General features: G+C 34.6%; 1 protein-coding gene and 1 non-coding gene across 3 annotated transcripts; one reads left to right on the top strand and one right to left on the bottom strand.

The window, feature by feature from the left end:
* The first annotated feature begins 941 nt into the window (after window positions 1-941).
* Smp_tRNA_00563_Sup_TTA.1.1 lies at window positions 942-1,008 on the top strand. The gene has a single exon. It is a non-coding gene (tRNA).
* A 2,737-nt stretch (window positions 1,009-3,745) lies between these two features.
* Smp_143470.1 (putative spectrin beta chain, brain 3 (Spectrin, non-erythroid beta chain 3) (Beta-IV spectrin)) lies at window positions 3,746-22,610 on the bottom strand (the record flags this gene model as incomplete). Of its 2 annotated transcripts, XM_018796314.1 has the most annotated exons (19): window positions 3,746-5,597; window positions 5,813-6,073; window positions 6,172-6,331; window positions 6,983-7,227; window positions 8,130-8,261; window positions 9,894-10,205; window positions 11,211-11,477; window positions 11,620-11,844; window positions 12,671-12,994; window positions 13,957-14,144; window positions 14,251-14,389; window positions 14,713-14,859; window positions 14,905-14,995; window positions 15,091-15,263; window positions 15,734-15,811; window positions 15,848-16,078; window positions 16,118-16,309; window positions 16,347-19,309; window positions 19,350-19,494. In XM_018796314.1, the coding sequence occupies 19 exons, from the start codon at window positions 19,492-19,494 to the stop codon at window positions 4,848-4,850; spliced, it is 7,023 nt and encodes a 2,340-aa protein (XP_018650540.1). In that variant the 3' UTR covers window positions 3,746-4,847. The 2 variants fall into 2 exon arrangements, with proteins under 2 accessions (XP_018650540.1, XP_018650539.1); XM_018796315.1 differs by lacking the exons at window positions 3,746-5,597; window positions 5,813-6,073; window positions 6,172-6,331; window positions 6,983-7,227 and adding an exon at window positions 22,571-22,610 and having other exon boundaries at window positions 7,678-8,261; window positions 19,350-19,496.
* Window positions 22,611-23,085: the final 475 nt, after the last annotated feature.

The following is a 23,085-nucleotide window of genomic DNA, read 5'->3' as shown; positions in this document are numbered from 1 at the left end:
GGTATTCTGGACTCAACACGTAGGGATAAGCAGGAAAAAGGAGTAATAATGACTCTAGGCTGCTCGTACTGGTCAACACGTCATTGGTTTGGCACAGTACTAAGTTGTATAAGTCGTGTTCTGATAAGCGATTTTATCACGTGATAGTTAACAGGTCATAAGACATAACAGAAATGAACTTATTCAATCTATTTCCGATGTACAAAACATCACTGCAAGTCATTAGAAGTCAGGTTTATCATCTGCCTTGTTGATTTTCTAAAACCTTCAGTACATCAGTAATCATTTAAACGGTAAATCCGTGATAATGAACGACAAGAGATTGCACATGTTTTGTATTCTTATTGATACAGGAAGTTGACCATAGTCATGTCTTATATTATTTACGTTTCTTTCCAAAACATTTGATGCAGTTTAAATAAAAGCTGTTTTCTTCAATCTCTTATCCTTATATACAAATGTCACTATTTAGTGAATCTATGTATTTATTGAACAGATAACATACATGTTAACAGACAGAGACAAATATAAATAAAAGAATCTCCTAACTATTCTATGAATTTGTTTATGATTAGCAAATGAAAAAGACAAATGCTGTTAGTGATAAATAATTAAATATTACAATAAGATTTTGAAAGTTGCAAATGTAGTACCTAAATTCACTTGGCATTGTTTACTTGAATCTTCCCATTGATGTTTAGGATTGCAATTGATCAGTCACTTATTGACATATGTGCATACCGTGTGTATTGCCCGAATTCAGAAGCATTCTAAACAAAAATGTATAATGGCTAACAGTGGAATCCAGGACACGCGTTTCGTCCAATTTGGGACTCGTCATCTGGACGCACCTACATCCTAAATTTGATGTTTATCCTGAGACTCGAACCCAGTACCGTTTGTTTCAAACGTTATTGTACAGTCAAGTGGCTATCAGGACTCAGTAGCTAAGTGGATAACGTGATGGTATTTAAAGCGAAAGGTACTGGGTTCGAGTCCCAGAGTGAACATCAACTCTGAGATGCAGGGACATCCAGCTGACGAGTCCCAAATAGGACGAAACGCGCGTTCTGGATTCCACTGCTAACCACTGACCATCTTTGCTTAAAATGTAATATCTGTTCTGATATTCTCTATCTACTAACCCCTTCAATATTTGTCAATTAATTAGATATGTTCCTAGGTGAAATAATAAGGTATATCTATTGCACAGTTGTACCATATTTTCGTTTGATTCAGTGTTGCAAGAACTCCATAGTAAAGGACTAACAAGGTCTTTTTTTATTACTGTATAAATTGTTAAAATACAATTGAATTAATGCAACAGGGCAAATACTAGCACGGATTACATCCGAATGTCAATTCAATAACTACTACATGAAGATTGGGATAAAAACATTTATAAAATCATGTTATTGAGATGGTTTATGAAAAACGAAAGGAAAAACTAACACCTCAACAACACTAAAACCCATATTTCAATTAATTTTTTTCTCATTAGATAATTGGATTTCACTCACTTACTGGGATAAATCTTTGCAAACTGATCATTAAGAAAAACTGCCTTAATTACAGATAATACTAGAAAAAATCAGACTGTTTCTACTATTCAAATGATTAATTCAATTGGTAACTTATTTGACTATAAAATGATTTTAAAAAAAAGTAATGGTTCCTTGTAAATTATTATTTTGTCATTCAGTCTCCTTTAAATTACAATGACCTTACGTTACTTACTTTCATGTAACGTTTAATAATTGAAACGTTCTTTTAGAAAGTGATCTCTAGTATCTTCATTCATAGATCACTAGGGGTCACTATATATATATATATATATATATATATATATATATATATATATATATATATATAGGCAGTTTGAAACTATAAAACATCATGCGAATCATATGATAGGGTTATACGAAATTTACTATTTCTAAATAAGCATAAAACTAAATATACTACTAGAAAAATGACAAATTAAGGTGATACAAAACCGTGTGAATCTAAAATTAGTTATTATTAGAAATAAGAATCTTCCTACATGGAGTAAATCTAATTTGAATTGTTGTATCTTGAATATCAAATGATAATTCAGTTCTAACATTGAAATATAATTAACTTTACTAAAAACAATAATAAGTTATAAATTAAAAAAACAGGTATGTGATTTATGATTGTTAGAAAGAATAAAAAAAGGGAAACTGGTAGTGTTATAAATGTTAATAATCTTAGCTACTATGATAAGTTATTTTTGTGATTTAAAATAGTCTCATTATAAGCAAAGATGGATAGTGGCTAGCAGTGAAATCTAGGACGCGCGTTTCGTCTTATTTGGAACTCGTCAGCTGGATGTACCTGCATCTCTAAGTTGATGTTCATTCTGGGACTCGAACCCAGTACTGTTCGCTTCAAACGTCATCGCGTTATCCACTCAGTTACTGAGTCCTAATAGCCACTTGCTTGTGCAATGGGGTGAAGTTTGAATTCACTCGGTATTGGTGGTTTTAATCTTCCCATTGATGTTTAGGACTGTAATTGATCAGCCTCTTATTGGCATATGTGCATACTGGGCGTATTGCCTCGATATAGCCTTAATTCACAAGCATTATAAGTCTTCGTTACTTTAGTTGTTCAATAGAAATCTTTGAAATAGATATAATTTCAAAAATATAGCTTATTGATATAAGTATACTTGTAAGGGCACGTAGTTTATGCTTCGATCAATTAAGTTACGACTACATTTTTATCTAAGTTTCCTAAATAGTGTACTATTAAGTTCTGTATAAAATTAGTTTAATTACTAGGTATCTGTGATACAGCTGTAATATAAGTCTACCGAACGACATACGAAGTTGGAGTTAAAAGTTCAGCAAGATATGGTCAACACCTAAAAAACTCGTGATCAATGAACTTTGATATTACTGGGCTTGCAACAAACTGATTATACTAGAGTGTTTGTACTATGCTTATGGTTTGGAAAAATTGCAAATAATAACTAAACAATACTATGCATTCGACTAAAAGATGAATCAAGAAACTACTGTTGGGATTCTATGACAATTTTTCAATAAGATGCCCCAACATCGGAAAGAAACTGAAAACATTTCGTCCAATCGTAATGTTCCATGAACATTTCTTGAAAATTGACGGACTATGTATCAAATCCAGACTGGATGACCAATTGCTCGGTTACTTAATTTAGGATGCTTCCAGAGTCTAACGTTATCGATAAAGTCATAAATAAACGGACTTTGAAGTAAAGCTTCTACACTTACTTTGAGACTTTTAGCTGTAGTCAGAAGATCGAGTCTAGGAGCATTTGAGGAACTTAGGGAGCAGCTAGGATGTTGGTATCAAGTGGTTAAGTAGAAAATATATCAATTACTAGAGGGTTTTAGGACAACCGTCACATATAACTTGACTTCCATTCATATTCAACGAAAACTATACTGATAACTAGGGACATTTGTAGATGCACTTATGGCCATTTGAACATAAACGATGTGAATTTGCTTTTTTTTATTATTTAGACTAATTTTTCTTGTATATTAACTAAGAAAAATTCAGTGAAAAAAAAGGAAAATCTATTCACATTGATAAAGGCAGATATAACCATCATAAAATCACTATTCGTATTTATTTTTTGTATGTCCTAATTTGTTAGTTGTGTAGTTGACAAAACAATGACAAATAACGGGGAGAAACGGATCTAAGAGAAAGCATGAAAATGGAAAGCGAAAATGGTCATCATGACTATTATTATTACTATCATCATAAAGGGATGAAGCTTTCATACTTGTTATTTTCTTGATTATTGGTAGAGTCGACAGTACTTTATATATATATCAATATGATTGTTAACATGCAGAGTTAATTATTGTAAATGATAATATAAGGCTACCATTAATCCTTTTTCCAAGTACCCAAAAAGCAGTGAAGAGGAATAAAGAGAAAAAAGTGTTGGAAAAAAGCCATATGGAAACATGTAGACTACTAGTTACTTAATTGATTATTACGATGTGTGGTACCGATTTGTAATTTGGTCAATTGTTGTTAGCCTTAGACGAACAAACGAACGAATACACAAATGAATTAAAACCAAACTAACTGAAACCATAATTTCTTTAAAGCAGTTCATTATTAGAAAAGGGTGAAATATAACAACAGAAGAAAGCGAAAATGCACATGTATTGTTATTTATTGGGAAATTCACAAGTTGGCTGCTTATTATCTTTTTTTTTCGTAATCAATGTAAATGTATCATCGTATATATGTATAGTGTTGTAAGCTTGAAATGATGGAATAAAAATGAATCAAAAACAAACAAACAAACAGAGAAACGAACGAATACATAAATGAACTAACTTAGTGATTATTTGAGTAACTTTACAAAAAAATAAAATAGAATAACTATAGCGATAATAACAATAATAACATCCTAAAACTGAGGATTATTATTAAAATATTTCAAGAATAATTAATGCTTCCGATTTTTTTTTTGAAAAAAAGCAACAGTATCAGCAATAATGTGGTGATTATTTAAAGAAGTTATCTGTGTATATGTGTGTGTTGACATTCGAACCGGAGGCAAAATAAACGCGCTTACATATTTATAAAAAAGCTTCCGAAACCAAAAGACTTAAAAATGAGGCGGATGTTTAGAAATCATACGAAAATGCGCTCGCGCGCTTATTTAAAGCGAAAAGAAAATACGGTCAAGTTAATTGCTTGTGTACTTTGTGAGCTCAAATTATGAAGCTAGGATAGTGAGTGATAAGGGATAGTCACAAGTTATTTTTACTACCTCAACAAAAGTATCACAAGCACATTCAATAAAACATCAACTACTTTTTACGACCTAAAGTGAAAAACTTTTTCTTCCCGGTAGCAGAAGAGCTACTAGCTACTTGAGACTCAGGGGCAACTCCAGAAGGTAAAGTGGCAGCTCGTCCTCCAGCAGATGAAGAAGACTCTGTTGGTTGCCCACTGGCACTTGATGCCACTGCATTAATAGCTTGAACCCAGCTATGCATATCTTCTTCAGAATGTGCTTGAAATAGAGATTCACCTCCGTTCGAAAGTTTGAGACGGAATACAAAACGGCGTTTGGCGTAGTTGTACGCAGGTGCAGCGGAAGCGCCCACTAAATTAACAGGGAGTTCATGTCGATATAAATCTCCAGGCCTTTCTTTGGCATGTCTTTGCTCTTTATAGGCAGAAAGTGTGAAAGACGTTGCGGAGAGGACAAAATACAACTCATGCCAAGAGCGAGAAGAAGCTTTCTTGGTGCCTGTTTCCCATTCATGTTTACGTGTTAAGACACCTTCAAAGTCACGAGAAACAGGTTTACCAACATCAGAACTTCCTCGTCCATGTCTTGGAGTGGTTACCGTCGGAAGACGACTACTACCTTGTTCAGCATCTCTGATATCCACAGCACGCCTATCAACTTCTGAAACAGGCGTTTGTACAGGTACAGACACAGGAGGTGGAGGTGGCTGGAATTCTTTAACAGCTTCAGCTATTTTCCTTTCTTTCTCCAATTGCCTGGCAGCTTCGGTTTCTGGAGTTCTTTCACGTGCTTTCAATTCAAGCTGGAAATTAAAAAAAATTGGAAAATCACATAAATGTTAACTGGGGAAAAGTTTATAAGGGAAAGGTGATAATTCCTTAGTAATTTAAGAATGATGATTAAACAGCATTTACAAAATTTATAACCCTTCTAGTCACAAACATCATAACTGAAGATAGCATAAAGATTAAAATGTCTCCAACAAATTTATTGAAGGAAATGACAACTAGAACTTACAGTTGTAAGTTTCTCTAACTCTCGGAAACGTTCTTCTTGTGTAGCGGCTGCACGTTCAAATGCAAAATGCTTTTTCAACAGTGCTAAGGTTTCATCCAACGTTTCACCCAAATCAGTGTTATTAAGATAAGCTTCTTGTGACGTAAGCCAAGTATCTGCTATTTCAGCGTCCCGAGCAAACTCATATACCTCCATAAGAAGACTTAATGTTTCCCATCGCTCCGCCCATTGGTCATTCAGCAAAATTTTTTCAGTTACCAACTAAAACAAACGTAAACAGAAGTCATATAAAATATAAATACAAATATAAAGCATCGAGATAAAGTGGATAAGATCGTTAAATATTGATAGTAAATCACCTGAATGCATTTGTTTCTGACTTCTTCTTCTTGAGGATGTCGACGATTTAGAAGAGTTCGACCTAAACTTAAGCAAATGCTGAAGTTTTCCTCTCGGGCATCTATTTCAGCCATTAGGCTACGGTGACTATTCATCAGCAATTCAACTCCGGATACATCCCTAAAATATGTAACACACACATTTACAACAATATAGTACACCATTAAAAAAGATGATAAAATAACCAAACAATTGTACAAATACTTTATCTAGGAAATAATCGGCTATTGCATTAAGCAAGAGTACACTCCACTGCTATTCACAGTTTAAAATATACTATTCTACTTGAATAATTCTATGAACCAACTGAAACAAGCATCGATTGGATCATCTGAACAGTTGTTTTTTCCTCACATCAACTAAACAACTAATCTACAACAAATACACAAACGATATTAGTTATACATTTTTACTAGCCAAACTACTGGGAGGATTATCCATTGACTTTTAACGTGTTAAAACTACTAATAAACTATGAACGTTTTTACTATACTCTAGCCTGTTTAAGATTACAAAAGAATTTATTTGGGTGTCGATACAATAAGAATTAAACAGATAAGCTTTCCCTATCCTACACTAACGCGGCAGATAGTGATTGGGATGAAACGAAAACCTGACTGATACGCAAGACGTGTACATTAATTAGTGAAGAACCTGATCAGCGGTGTTAATTACGAAATTATTGAAAGTTAAAGCTGTATGATATACGAAAAGTATGATCAGTGGCGAAAAATATAAAATACGTCAGATGATATGAAGTTTACAACTAACCTTGGCTTTTCTTTCGTAGTCATTTCCATACGAATAGTGTCCATCCACAAGCGAAGTTCACGTACCATGGAGAAGAAACGATGGACATCAGAGGCATCATGTAAGCGTGCTTTACGTTGTTCCGCAGAACATTGTAGTTGTCGCCAGGCATGAATAACTTCGTCCCGACGATCACATATAAGACGCTCTTTATCTGCGGCGTACGACGGTAGTAAGCTATTAGCCGCTTCTACGATTCCTTCCACCTATTGGAGAATATAAAGGATGATATTATTAACTATTTAACCATAGAATGAAGACTTTTCTGTATTACATATAAGTTGTGTTTCAGCTACTGCGGTGATATTCATATTAGAATGAGAGACCGTCAATATAAATACATTAATCGTAAAAGCTATTCAAAACTTCATCACTGTGATGTCTGGGAAGAAAATTTCAAAGTTGAACCTCATGATACTGGGTTATAGTCAATTAATTGTTATATATAGCGAAAATAAAACTTACTTAGTTCAAATGTTAGAAGGTAGATCAGACAGGAAATCATTTTCTCTTGTTAGCGATAATTGGGTCACTTTTAGACCATGTTTTATAGCTTAGAAATATTTTGATATTAACTTTGTAAATAGTACAAGCTATAGGACCACAATAATTAGATTTGTGATTTTATGATGGGGCTTCATTCATATATGACCAGCAGTGTTAGAGGATAATTGCGAAGTTTCAAAGAAAAGAATTTGTGATTTTTACTAAACAGTTTACTGTTACTGTACCAGTGTTCATAATCACCCAATCAAATTACCAATAACAACAAAAATCACATCACAATAACTACGATTTAAAGGTTAATTTCAAGAATATGGTTTTTCTCGACATATCTCCTCATAGTATTACAAAAATAGTAAAGAACATAATTGATGCTTGTTAGCCATTGCACTGATGTGTTTACTGTGAAAGATAACCAATAAATTATCTATAAGATAGAGGAATAGTGTTACATCTAGAGAAAATTAGTCGATTAATTCGTGGAAAATGTTCATTTGAAGATCTTGTAATCATAACCACTTCTCGCTCGGTGTATTTAGGTTATGAAACGCATCACTCTTGTGAAGAATGAAGAAATAACAAACACAAAAACAAGTCCACTTACTCGTGATCCAAGACGTGCTAATTCACATTCAAATGTATTGTGTTTGCGTTGAAGTGCAGCGACGGCTTTAGCATCACGTCCAACTTCTTCTGGAATACTGCTGACTTTATCGACAATACGGTCGAGAACATCCTATAAAAAATAAATAATGACAAACTTATTATCCCCTTTTTGAAGAACTGATGTTGAACATATCAAGTATAATATCGAAAATATTCACGAAAGATAACACGAAATAAATCTGAGGAATATGTAAAGAGAAGAAACGGTAAGTGACTTAGCTAGATCAAATGAAAATAAGTATGAGGAGAAAATAAGGTGCATAACACAGGGTGAAAGTGATTATTGGTCATTAGTGACTGAGCTTCAATACTGGATTAAGCAAGATTTATGTGGAGCTATGGAATTGTAGTTATGAAGAGAAAGATCTCTCTTTCGCACTCCCAGATTAAACACTACATTACATATTTGCATTGTTTATTTTTATGTGTATATTTTTTAGATCCTGATGAAAAATACTAGTTCGTGATTGAAATCAAAATATGAGAATCCACGAAAATCCAATAAGCCTTTTCAAAGTTTTCTTGACTTTTATTTGCTTAAACACGTAAATATTGGGACAAAGGAGCATCAAAATAAATGTTCACCACACAATAAGATTATAGAGAGATAAAGGAAGGTGAAAATAATAACAAACAAGAATAATATGTATAAAAATAGGTGAATAAAATTAGCGAATAATGAGGAAAGCAATTCAGTTAGGAAAAATACAACCAGAAAGAATTCTTCCGGTTTAGGAAGTTTCTCTCACTTTTGTAGAGTAAAAGAGAGTTACAGCCAAACTTTCACTAGCATCTACTATGAACCATAAAAACATATACATCAATGAAATGCTGAAAATCTGTAATTAGTAGACTAACTCTTGAATTATAACCTCTAATTAATGTACATATATCTGTGAGAGAAGTAAACTCTAGACTAACTAATAACCTTGCTGTGAAATTGAGATCGTTAGCTTAGTGTCTATTACAGACTGATATTTGAATAGGTAAAATTTGGACGGTGGGACTATAATTTATGGGCGACCTTTGAGAGACTCTAAAGTGACATTGAGAATATCCATCTACTTACTGGGGCTAAATGACGGTTATAAAGTAGTGTGAAGAGTAAGGATTATGATTTAAAGTTGATGGCTAGGGTTAGGAATTAGATTTAGGGTTTTCACTACGAACTGACATCAGCTAAAATGCAAAAACACTATTTAAATAAATGGGTGAATGAATTACGAGCCAAAATCCAAGATTTTTAACCCTAAACCTGATTGGTTCATCCATAAATTATAGTCTCGCCAATTTAGACTATTTTATCCACATGACTTATTCATCAGCAGTAAATAAATTATAGTGCAGTAACTTTAAACTAAATGAATAGAAAACATATCAGATTCCAGAATAAACGCTATAATGTGACTTGTTAAAAAATGAAATAGTTGACAACTTAAACCAGATTCTACCATATTCAACAGCAACACATTCTTTTATTTCAGACGTAGAGAAAGAATAAAGTATAGTTACGTGACTAGTTCATGAGAGAAATCAAATCTTTCAAAATCTAATTTACCAATGTCGGAAAAAACAGGATATTTAGTAAATTCCATTTTTCTTGATGTATACAATGCTTGTATGATCATAAAAAAAAGAGATTTAGGCGATAATTGTCTACGAGTAGTAAATAAGAGTAAACTATTTTTATAAAAAGTCTTACTTGGCAATCTGCCAAAAATTTGTGTAGATCCCATGCAGTTTTTAAAAGTTGAATACGTGTATCAATGAGCTCCAGTAGATCAGCCCATGCCTCATTAATTCGATCTTTCCAACTGGCGATTTCAGCAGCTTCGCTATGACCTTGACCGATAAGAGCGTTACATAATTCATTCGCTGCACTGATACGATATTTTCCAAGTTCATTTGTTTCCCGAGAAAATTCGGCGAAACGTTCTCGAAGTAAGCAACAATGTTCGTAATCAGCACCAACTTCATGACTACTTGCTACCAAGATACGTTCTGCAATCCAAGCCTAGAATAATATTATTAATAATAACAATAATCAGTCATCAAGGCAAATATATCAGCCAACTATTGACAACAGTTCGATTACAGAACGTACTGACCGACAGAAATAAAATTAGTAGAACATGACGCCATGTGACTAACTAAACACAATGGTGTTAAAACAGAGATCTCATATACTTGAAAGGAGTTCAAGTCCAACCGCCTGATAAGATATAATCTGTTACGTGATCTACATAATTCTTTCGTATATTATTATCTGATCGATTCGTTAGACAGGCATCATTCATTAACACAAAAGTCAGATTGAAAAAGCTGAGTAGTCCAATTACAACCATGGAATAAAGAATAATTATTTTAGTTCAGTTTTGTTGATGAAGTATAAAGACGATAGATATTGAAATTTCCTCAGGATAAATAATGGTGCAAATTTTATGAAAGATATTTATGATGCACATATACTGAACAGTTTTTGTTACATTGTGACTGATCGTATTTACTGTACAGCATAAATTGATTAAGTGGTACATTTATGTAGTCCAGAAATGAAAGGTTACTACATGAACAAATATACTGACATAGGAATTACGTCAAAGTCTAAAAAACTTATTACAATAATAATCATTAAAAATTACATAACAAGAAATGTGTATGAATGTATGTAATGATGGAATACGGGAAATGTGAATAATTGGTAAGATTTTTTATCGAGTCTTATCTGACCAACGGAGGGACAAGAGTGCTACACATTCCCATTGAACACAGAGATTAAGGTTGTTAGCTTGAATCCCTATAACTTCAGTGACACGCATGAAACGAGATAAAGCCCTATTAGAAAAACTTGGTGGTATATCACTATGAATACCCTGGTTTTATCTACTACATGATCATTATCAACTAATTGTGATAGAAGGGAGCTGAGTAATGATTTTATTAGATCTGATGATTATCAAAAGATAAAGTATATTGACAGAATTGTCGAGAACGGTAGGACAGAAAAAAATGAACTCACCTCAAGATCCAAAATATCTCGTAAGAGATGATACAACTTCAGAATCTCATCAAGCCTTGCTCGGCGTTCACTACACAGGTCACGTAAACCTGCATACATCTTGTCAATGCGTGCCTGTTTAGCAACAACAGCTTCAGACTCCGGATGATTGGCTTCCAACAAAGCCTGGCATCGTTCACCCAATCCACGGATTTCTGTGGCATAGTTCTCCACAGTTTTTTGTAGTTGTTCATGCTTTTTGATTGCGTTATTAGCGCCTTGTTCATCCTGTAAAAATATTAACACATAAGATTTAGTTAAAAGATTATAACCTTATTAAATAAATAAGAAACAGTACTTTAAAAAATATAACAGTAATGGAGATTCGATGCTCATAAAACAACAAATAAATAAGGAATAAAAAACTGACCTTTGCACGTTCATCGCCCATTAAGTAAAGTTCTTGCTCTCCCATCCAAGCTTCAGCTTCGCTCGCATCGAAAAGATACTGCTGAGCAACTTCATTTCGTGCTAATTGTTCTTGTCTTTCTCCTACCACATGTTGTAATTGTTCCCATAACACCCATAATTCATCTATGGCTTCACGGAATCGATCGCTTCGTGGATGACCTTCAAGTATCATTTGTTCACCTTCCTGATGGGAAAAAATAAAATAGAATTTGCATGAAGAGTTAGTATGAAACAAGTTTTCGACAAGTACCAATTGGTACTGTAAATAAATTAAAAATTATGAAACGATAAAAAGCTCATTTTATCAAGGAGTAGATTTTATAAATTAATACATGACTTTATTGTATGATACAACCTGTAATATTAGAGAGGGACACAAAACGTACCAAAATTAAGTTGTATAACGATTCGCTACTTAAGATCCCCTTCTCAAAGGCCATACACGACAAATGATACTTCCCTTACTCTATTTTTTTAGAAGTTAGCGCACATATTCTTTATAATGCAGTTTCTTCGTATTTCCAGTCTTTAAAGACTAATCGCCAATTCAGAATCCTCAAATAACAATTGCATAACCTTTTGTAACTGCTGGTTAACATAAGCTCAGTAAAAAAATGTAGAAAATTTGAATGCTATTGACCAACTCATGAGATTTATGGAACTGGTAATGTATCTGAATATACGCTAACAACGATAAGTTTAATGATTGTTGTCTGCTTGGTTGTCATTTTAATTTAAAATTTTTGATAGCTTATTGTTCGGCATACATTTGATTATCCCTTCAATCTTCTAGTTAAGTAGCTTTTTGAACTTCATTTACTGTATCTTCTTAGTGTGTAGCAAATCAAAATTGGTGTACTATTACAGTTACTTCTATGTTGTTCCAGTTGATCGGTTTTCCACACCATAATGGAATACAAGGTAAGTATAGTAATCAACTCAATAATAAATGAACTGAAGAATCAGAGATAAAAACGATAAACAACTAATGAAAGAAATTAATATCTTACGTGACAAACTGCATCAATACGTGGACGATGATTATCTACTTCGTTAGACAGCATCCGGTGACGTCTTATGAGTTGTTGTGTGGCAAGTAGTGAACTTCCAAGTTTGCATGAGTCTTCAATAAGTGCCAACTTTTCTTTAATCCAGTCCTTCTCATCTTCAATATCTCGTAAGAATTGACGAACTCTCTTTTGTTTAACGAGGCGATCACGGCGATCAGCTAGAGGAGCCTCTAATTCAGTAAGACGAATACGCACTTCCTGGTGAACTTGTTCAAACTCTTCACGACGTTCAGGATATTGTTCTTTGAGTTTTTCTGCATGAGTCTAGAAATAAAATGCAAAAGTATATAAACCATTGTAGGCGACATGCTTAAATATGGGATATATATTTTAGTTGAAATCGTTATTTAGATACTTCCCATGTGAATCTTAATACTTGATGCTTCAAATGCTCGACTTCTGATAACAGGATCAAATATAAGGATAAATAATTCAGACTTGAAATAGATTGGGTTTCCGATTCGGACTTCAATAGGTGACTATTGTCCATTGGGTTTTTATATAGTTCATAGTGCAATAAAAATACATGTATATGGGTACTGAGTTTCATTTACACTGTTACGGCAACATTCAATAACACATTATTCACCTACATGAGTTTTTTTTACCAGCGTTCATTGAGAATACAGACTTATTTGAGTCATTTAAAGGAATGAAGGTTTCATCACAGAGATCAAAATGTCTACTTCTTCGTGAATGTTTTTTGGCGTTTTTGAAAGTATGGGAATCGGGTGTGTTTCTGCTCTGAGTTTTAGGCTACTTTGTAGTTCCTAAGATTAACAGAAATTGTTCCAGACAAACTGTGTTTTATACTACACGACAATTGACTTTGGAATAGTTAGTCAAAAACTTAAACTCAGGGGCTCGTCAAAAATATGTTTTCATGTACAAAAATGCTTACAGTAAAATATTTGGGAGAGAAGTATTTAGTTGTTATCGGAATGTGGTATAAAGACAGAAAGATTTAGCCTATCAGCCTAACCATTTCTGTTAGTTACTATACCAATATCACAAAATTTATTAATGATAGTATTTGAATTAATGAAAACCACCCTGACTTGATACTAGTGATGTACAATGAATGCATGATAATTATAAATGAGAATGTAGTCATTACTATTAGTACGATACCAACTCTCATAACAAGATTCTAATGAATCAGATATGAATATATCTGAGGATTATAAAGATAAAATTCGTTATGGAATACAGAAAATGTAACTTACCGCCATATCTTGAAGCATTCGGCGTTTGGCAGCCAATTCTTGATCCTTGCGTTCTTGGTCTTTGAGATGTTCATTGATTTCAACGAGACCGATTTCTTCAGTAACTTCTTCTGTAGTAGTAACTATTTGTGAGCTAACTTCAGTAATCCATGTAAGCATAGACTTAGCAGTTTCATCGAATAATGTTTCTACAGAAATGAAAATGTTTTAGCCATTTTAAAAAAAGATAATATTTATGGTAATGATGATAACAAAACAATAATAATGCTAACTACTCTCGAGGTGATCACTTACCCCTGTTAGCATCTGCCATTTTCGCGCTCTTATCAGCTGTAGTTGTGTTGAGATCTTCCCACTGCTTACGTAAGGCGGATATTTTCGGTTCGACTTGGACTTGAAGCATAGGATGGGCTACAATAAGCTCTTCTCCCTCCTAGGACAGAATAAACCAATATTTATAACGTTAGAAAAATGTTTATTAATAATTTTGATTTTATAGCTGATAAAGTCAACAATTTCACTGTAAATAAACCTTGTGGTTTTATTTCCATAAAAAAATATAGAGCCTGTGTGTAGCTAGAACATGTTCAGATAACCCGGTAATACGATTGTGACCCAATCGAACAACCGAAACTCATTAGACATTTAAGTTTTAATTAACAATAGATTTTCTGAAAACTAGAAACATGAGCTATTGTGTGCTACTATTTGATTTATGAAAAACATCTATGAATAATTAAGATATAAAAGACATACTTCAATAACTTTGGCAATTTTCTCCTTGTTGGCATCAAGTTCGCCTTCAAACGCCTTAAATCGTCCATATAATGCAGCGATACTTCGAGCAATTGGTGCCGGTTGCTCTGTAATAGCCATAGCCTTCTCAGAAAGCCATTCTTCAGCCTAAAAATGTTGAAAACACCTATGTTTAAAAGTATGATGACTTACATCGTCAACGTCTTGACAAAATTCTTGTAGATGTAACTGTTCTTTGAGTTTTTGACCATGTTCATCTGTTCGCCTCTTTAGAGAGTCTCGTCTAAATAGAGATAATCGAATAGGATAAAACTAGTATATCACACGAAAATCCGATAAGAATACTTTATAGACACGTATCTAGAGGTATAAACTTACCGTTGTTTAAGTTGTTCGCATTTATTTTGAATCTTTTCAGTAGGGAAAATTCCACGGTCAACCAGTTTCGCACCATCATTCAACACATTGTCAATCTTCTCATCAGTCGGCACTAGTGACGTTCGGAAGGTTTCGAAATTACGAAGATTTTCCTGTGCCATCTCTAGATTGGTCTAGTCAAGTGAAAACAAGTCATTATTTAGATAAAACTCTTAATCACTCTTATTTGAGATGAAGTTATAAATAAATAGTATAACAACAGTCAGGTGCCAGAATAATTACCGTATTATACGGAAGATAAGACAAAACCGTTAAAAAAAAAGGTTAAAATGTTTTGCATCGACATCATTGTAATGATGATGTGAGTGCACAATCCAAAATAAGAAACTAAACTATGTGAAACGTTTTTTCTAGTTCCATTTTATTATTTTACTCTATTTATTTCAATGAGCTAGAATATGTATCAAATGAGCTATTAAATTAACTGGATTGATAATACTTCGCATGTGTATTTGTGGTTATTCTTTCGGGAATTTCGAAATGTAATTATAAAGGTACAGCTCTGAGAATGGATTGAAGAAGATATTGTAAAGAACTGCGAAAAATAGACAGGCATAGGAACTTGAAATATAGATTAACTTACGGGAGCTTCTTCCTTGGAAACAACCTTCTCCATTTTTGCTAGAAGGACCTCCGCTTGCAAAGCGTCTCTAAAGAATGTCTGATATAATTAGAACATAACATGACTTGGGCTTACTTGGGCTTCAACACCTTCTTGTAATGCTGAGGTGCGGTTTTCATACATTCTTCGTAAAGCTTCCCAATTTTCTTCGATACCGTCTAACCGCTGGGCCAAAAACATGTATTGGGCATCTGTCTGAACTTCAGTCACACGTCTACCGAAATCCATAAGCCGATGAAAGTCACTTTCATATCCATCAATTTCAGCTTTTAACTGTTCATGTTGGTCTAAAAGGGTCTCCGCCTCCTAAAAACGTGAAGTTAGAAATAAGACACCACGACTAACCTCTAAATTATTTGGAACCTCTTCAGAGGCTACAGTGATTTGTGTGCGACGAAGCCAGATTTGGAAATGATCTAAATCTTGTAAGAAACGTTGCAATTCGCTTGAATCATTAAGTCGATCATCTCTTTCTTTTACGATCTCTTTCAGTTCATTCCATAAGTCGTGAATCTTCTCTTTTTCAGCTATAACAACCTAAAGAAATTAGTACAGTACGTATTCCATAACTTACAGCTTGAGTTTCTGGTTTCGCTTCAGTAAGTTCTTGGGCTTGTTCATCCAAGTGCTTAACCTTAGCCTCAATAGCATTTAAATCACGTTGTAACCCACCAAGTCTACGCTGAAGTTGCATAATACCCTCCAAGTTATTATCTAGTTCATCGGTTGATTCGATTAACTTGGCTTTATCTTTTATCCAATTCGCTGTTTCTGAACTTTCGATTAAAAATTGATTATACTGGTAAGATAAATCTAATTGTCTTTTTTGTTTATCAACAAGGTCAGCTAACTCATTCCATGATGCGTTAAGTTCATCTTGATGTCTTAATATCTTTTCAGCATCTGGATGAGCTTTATCTAACATTTCTTCTGAAAGTAGATTTACACTACCGACCTTTTTGGCGTTTCCAGCCATTTCTTTTTCGAAACATTCGAACCGATGTCGAATAACCTCCAATTCTTCAATTTCGTCACTTGGGACTAACGTCGTTAAAAGTTTTTCTTTTTCAGTTATCCATGTACGTACAGTATCTGAGTCATCAAACAATTTATACATCGAAAGAGCATCATTTAAACGTTTATGCCGTAATCTACATAATTCTTTTACTAAAGCATAATGTTGATCGACAGCATCTAAACGATGTGCTATAGCTGTGGCATCACTGTCTGGGTAATCAGAAACTCGTGATGCATCTTGATTAAGTTGAGATATTGTTTCTTGGTAGTTTTGAAGATTATCCATAACTTCCTGGTTGTTTTTCAGCAAAGACACTGTTGTGGCTTGTTTAAGGCCTACATCTTCGTTGCTAACAATGCGTTGTTGATCAGTCAACCAGACATCTGCATCATCACAGTCTGCCATTAGTTGGAAGAAATCCTGTGACTCAATTAGGCGTTGTTTACGCTCCGTTATCAGGTCAACTAATTGACCCCATAATTGATTCATTTCAACGATACGCTGGGATATTTGCTCATAACCTTGATTTCCATCAGTAATAAGTTGTTCACCATGCTTCAATGCATCTTCTAAAACAGCTCGATGCATCTGACACTCTTCTTCAAGAGCTTTATGCTTGCGTAAAAGCCGACTCACTGAACTTAGATCATGTCCCAAGTCTGGACTGGACATAAGCTGGCTTTTTTCTTTGATCCACTCCTTTTCGTCCTCCATATCCCAGAAAAATTGCCACATTTCTCGTGAATCTCGAAGACCACGAAGACGAGCCTCCGCCAAGTCATGTAAATCATCGTATGCTGCACGTAATTTTTCAGTGCGTTCCTGAACTATTTCGGGTTCAATCGGTTTGTATGCACCCATATCCGGTGTAAATGACCCAACAATAAATGGGGTGGCCTGGTCAACAACTTGATTCATTCTACCACCGAGAACACGAATGTCAGCTTCCAATAAATTATGCTTTTGCAAGAGATCCTCAACACCCATTAAATGTTTACCATAATCCTGAGACTTAAGACGGCTCTTTATTTCTTCGATCCAATCCATCAAATAGGTCATTTCTTGGAAGATATGTTGTAACTGTAAACTTAGTTCTAGATGCTGGCGTCTAATGCTGAGTGAGTCCAGTAGATTACGCCACATGGCAAGTACTTTGTCCCTCCGTAACTGGATATTTTCATGAGCATGATAATTTTCTCTCTTCAGCTCCTCTGCAACATTGACCATAGCATTTACACGCTCTTCATATGCATATATATCTGTCTCTATGGCTTCATGCTTCTTTGTTGCAGCCTCAACAGCAGCAAGGTTATCACCAAAGAACTCTTGCAAAACGAGCCGCTGATTATCTGTAAGCCAAGTTTCTCGCATTCCAGCTTTGCGATCGAAACGAGAGGCAAGTTGTTCCAACTTCTCCTGACGTATAAGTTCATCTCGTACAGCTAATTCGCGTGCATGTTCAGCTCTTTCAAGCATTTCCCAGGCACGATTTATATCTGCTATCATTTTTCCTTCAGGTGGATTATATTGTCTTTGATTGTTGGCACGCATTTTACTGCGAATAGTGAAGAGTAAAACTTCAAGACCGCCTTTTTCTCTGAACTTGGGGGGTTTTTCGACGGTTCGGTAAGTGTTGAAGCCAGCTAACTGGTGTTGAACACCCGAAAGTGAATTGGCGAATGTACGGTCGTCTAAAAGCTTTATAGTTTTCTTAATCCAGTCAAGAAGATCAGAAGTTAATTGTTCATATTGATTAATCATGTCATCAGTTTCAATGGCCTGGTTGACAACCTTACCAATCCTTTTCGAGTGCACAGTATCAGCTTTCATTTTGTTAAAGTAGTGGTAATATGTAACAACATAGGTAATAATAGACTTTTCATCTGGTTGTTCAACAGCCACGTCAGATGGTTCTAATAGAGGATGAAGATTTAATTTTTCTTCGGCAACACTGAAGGCAGTAGTCAGGTTTTTAATTGGCTCTGATTTAGACAGTTTGGAGTATTCAATCAGATCAGGTCGGTGCTTATGAATTAAAGCATTGAAAGCCAAACCATCACGCCAACTTGTCGTAAAGTTCCGAACATTTACATTGGGATAACCTGCAGTTTTCATTTGGCACCACAATAACAAAGCGTCTTTAGCGCATCGAGTTTCACTTGTCTGATATTCTTCAACAATTATATCTTGGATTTGGAAACGCAAAATAATTGTCCAGATAAGTCCAAGTGTTAGTCGTGAATTTCCGTCTACGATATCGTGAGCACCCACATTTTCTAGGTGAACATGCTGATCACACAAGAAATTTAAGGACTTGTCAACATTCTCTAAACAATGAATTCGCATTTTTCCTCTTGTGGGTCGAGGAAGACGTTCACCAGATAAAATCTCTAGGAGTTTTAGAAGCATTTTCCCGTCCCTTAGATCTAGGTATAGATCTTCGATGTTGCAAGACACAACCGAAAGGTGGGAGTTTACCCATTTTGTGAATGTCTTTTTCTGAACGACCTCACGTTCATCTATAATGATACTTGGAATTAAACTAAGACAACAACTAACCTGCAAGTGCTTTAATACGCGATCGTTCGTACAGTTTTGCTGTACTGTTTCCACTTTCGAATTCATCCTCATCAGATGTATAATTAGCATTCTGTATGTTATTGGGTTCCCAGTGCAAATTTTGATGGATTGCCTGGATCTCCATCTCTGTAAAAACAAACGATAACACGAAAAAACTTATTTTAGAAAATATTTTCAAATTAAGGCAATATGAACTGTTTTTACAGGATTCTAGTGGACGTGAATTTACAAACCTATCATCCCCAAATCGGGTTAATAGTATTATTTATAAGCTAGAATATTAGTGCAACCTTCGAGACAGGACTAAATCTACATTTACCGACGTCAGTCGAAATATTGGTGTTTATGAAATGTTCTTGCAAAGTGAAAATCACCGTAACTTCGCCTCTAACCCAAGAAGTCCATTCTTTTTCATTTCGAGCATTGTCAACTCTTACCTTTTTCTAAGGAAAGTACAACCACTGGCTTCGCTAAGACTGAATCATCTCATCTTCTGACAATGAAAATTAACGGTAGCAAGATGATATATGACCAACACTCAAGGTGATCATTTTAACGGAATTCTTGAGTTTGTTTCCTATGTATCTAAAACTGACTGACAAATCAACAATAACTGATGGATAAGTACAATTTGTAAGCTGTGTAACAGTCCAACTCAAAATCTGTAATAAAGTACTAAAGTGAAGCACAGAATTCCTTTGAGAAGATAGGAAGTGGTTGAGTTTGGAACAATGTTTAACAGTCAGAGCAATATAGGAATAAGATCCATTTGAGTTAAGGACTTAGATTTAGGGTTATTTTCATCTTGCTGCTATACGCCAAACCATTCAGCTCATAAAAAACGATAAACAGGACAGATTCCAGTTGAATAAAGCATCCAAAATCAGAGAATCTGATGTAAATAAACAGCAAAAAGTTTCGTTGCTACGAAGATGTTATGATTTGGTTTTGTCTGGCATACTGCTAAAAGACCTGTCACTTGTAAACAACATAGGACGAAATAAATATGCATCACTCCAAGCTGACAATAACAAGATAGAATCGACAAGGTGAAAGACTGAGTTTCAGTAAAATTATCAAAGATAGTAGAAACTAAGATTGGAAATAGAACTAATGGAAAGTATGAAATAATACTGAGCTCAATATTTAGAGGATGTATAAACTAGTCATAGCCCAATCGACTTTGAGCCACATCATCCAAACACGTTAGCATCAGATACGATTATCTAGAATGCCCAAATAAAGCAGTCTGTGTCTCTCGACAGAGCCCAGACCAACATTCGACGGTTTCACGGATTGACCTTGTCTTGGAATGGCCATCCTTAGCCTTGCTTGAACTAAAGATTGCTATATTCGTAGCTTTATACTATTGATTCAATGGCTTCACTATACATGAGTAGCGATTCGAAGGTAATTGTAATGCAATACTAGCAATATATCGAAGCTATGTATCTCTTTAAACCATGTTTTACAGTTATATATACTTGGTACACTGCCAAGCAGTATACTTTTTTGTTGACAAGTAGACGTGTAATTTGTTCGGGTCACAATAGGCGTGGGTTGGCGAAATACGGATGAGCGGTTTTGGGCCGTGTCAAGATTTTGTTCGACTATCCAACCGTGACTCTGGATGATCAAAGTGGTTGATGAGCTTAGCTAAATAATAATTTAACGTGAGCCATTCATAAATTTGGTGTTCACTTAAGAGAACTTGAGTCCTTGTGAAGGTTAGTGATACTAGCCATCTGATTAACTTGAAGTCAGTGAAGTGAGGTTCTTACCTACGACCAGATGATTTGAGTCTAGTAAAACTACCCTATGTAGTCATACTGAATATTGATGTAGACCTATACTGGAACAAAATTTTTAATTTTGGTAAGAAAATGCATTCCAAACATCTTTGTGCAGTATCTGTGTTCCATAAGCTGATGAAGAGTAGATAATTAATCAAAACAAGCAAGTCTCTGACGCATGTTTTTTCACGTCTGCTTTCCTTAGGTATATTGTGGGAAATAGTTATCCCATTTTACACACAGGGCGATGAACCAGTTAATTTTTATAATTTCAATAGAAATTTATAGTTCATTGTTTTGATAACACCGATATCAGATGCTCAAAAAGTCACAAGTTTCCTCCAAGAAGTTGAGAACAATGTAACACAGCGTGTATACTGAGACAAACCTCGGTCAGACATGATTTTTCTGAAGTCATAATATATTTTACTAACTCCCAAGTTTAAAAACTATGCAACTGGTAACTTAGTGAATGAAGCTACGTAGAAATAAAAATTAGGGAAGTGAATTCCATCCAGGAATAAGTCATGTATTACCAGTAAGTTACTCTCCCGTTTAATATGTTAAGTTGATATACACTACAAACACTTCTTATCACAACAACCAGAGCTAATGATATATTTTGTGCAGATAAAGGAAAAACTGATCATAGAGGACCAGATCCGAGAATTTACGAGTAACAAACACCAGTTGCTTGGGAGTTCATATAATAACCTTAAACTAAAATATAACTGTCGAATATTACTGTTAAGAAACAATATGTACAATTTCAGCATACTCACTGAGTACAAACACTCCGAGTTTAAGTAGTTTAAAGGTATTTATCAACTTCGAAAATAAATGCCACTAAGTCAAACACGAGGGTATTATCTTGAGATTTTCTTTCAAGTGTATGTTAGTGAGTAAATCAACGCGTCTGATTTTTGTCTAGATATACTGTTGTAGCAGCTAAGACTAATCCGTACTCATGATAGATCCTTTGTAGATTTCGTCTGCATTTACTTCGCAATACACGAATTAGTGATTTAACTGGAAACACAATCCGTCCAAATCCTAACTTTGAATACTGAGGTTATTAGTAGCTTGATAATAATCTGGTTAAGAGCTGGTCGGAGGTATGGGAATTACTTGACAACTGACCGATTCAAATCAACTTGCTAAAATCTTGTTGGTCAAAAGGTGTTGAAATTCGAAGAACTGTTACATTACATCATTTCAAGATTCGATGGAGACTGAAAAGTTATTGAACCCGTTGTAAAAACCAAGAATCCTTCTATACGGAATCGGACTTCAGTGGTACTAATTAGATCTAATCTGCTATTAATATGCAAAATAGGTATCAGAGATACCGGAAAAAATATCATTGTCGAGACTATTACGATAAATAAAATGAGTAAGGAAACTTACCAGACAAAGTCTCTAACCTTAGTCTCAACCTTGAATGAAGTGCGCGCGTCGACTTGCCGCCATGTGAGAAAGCCCTCCATTGTGTATATTGTTAGAATTTTATGAATATCATCAGGAACCAAGTAATTAAGTTTTATTCCAGATTTTGTATCACAGAAATTCTCAATATGTTGTGTAAATCTAGAAATTCTCAAGAGCTAAACAGTCTTACGCACATAATCCTCATATGTTTTTGCAAAATATTGTAGTGGTAAGTAGTTCCCCAAAATAGATAGCTTCAAAAGCATTTATCATTGAAGCTAATCATTTTGTTTTTGCCGGACACTATATTAGCTGGGGGCCCTCAGTCAGGTATCCACACCAGACCATTTTTCCACTCGTTGTGAACGCAACACTTCCGACATCTAACTTGCTATGAAATTGTACTCAGATATGAAACTGACAATATCGCACTATTTATTGAAACATGTAAATGTTGTTCGAAGGAGCACGGAAATAAACACGAGCAATAAGAG

Source organism: Schistosoma mansoni, chromosome 2, assembly GCF_000237925.1.
Source record: "Schistosoma mansoni strain Puerto Rico chromosome 2, complete genome".
NCBI lineage: Eukaryota > Metazoa > Platyhelminthes > Trematoda > Strigeidida > Schistosomatidae > Schistosoma > Schistosoma mansoni.
The sequence above is the reverse complement of the archived record's forward strand: the minus strand, read 5'-3'. Positions and strand labels throughout refer to the sequence as shown.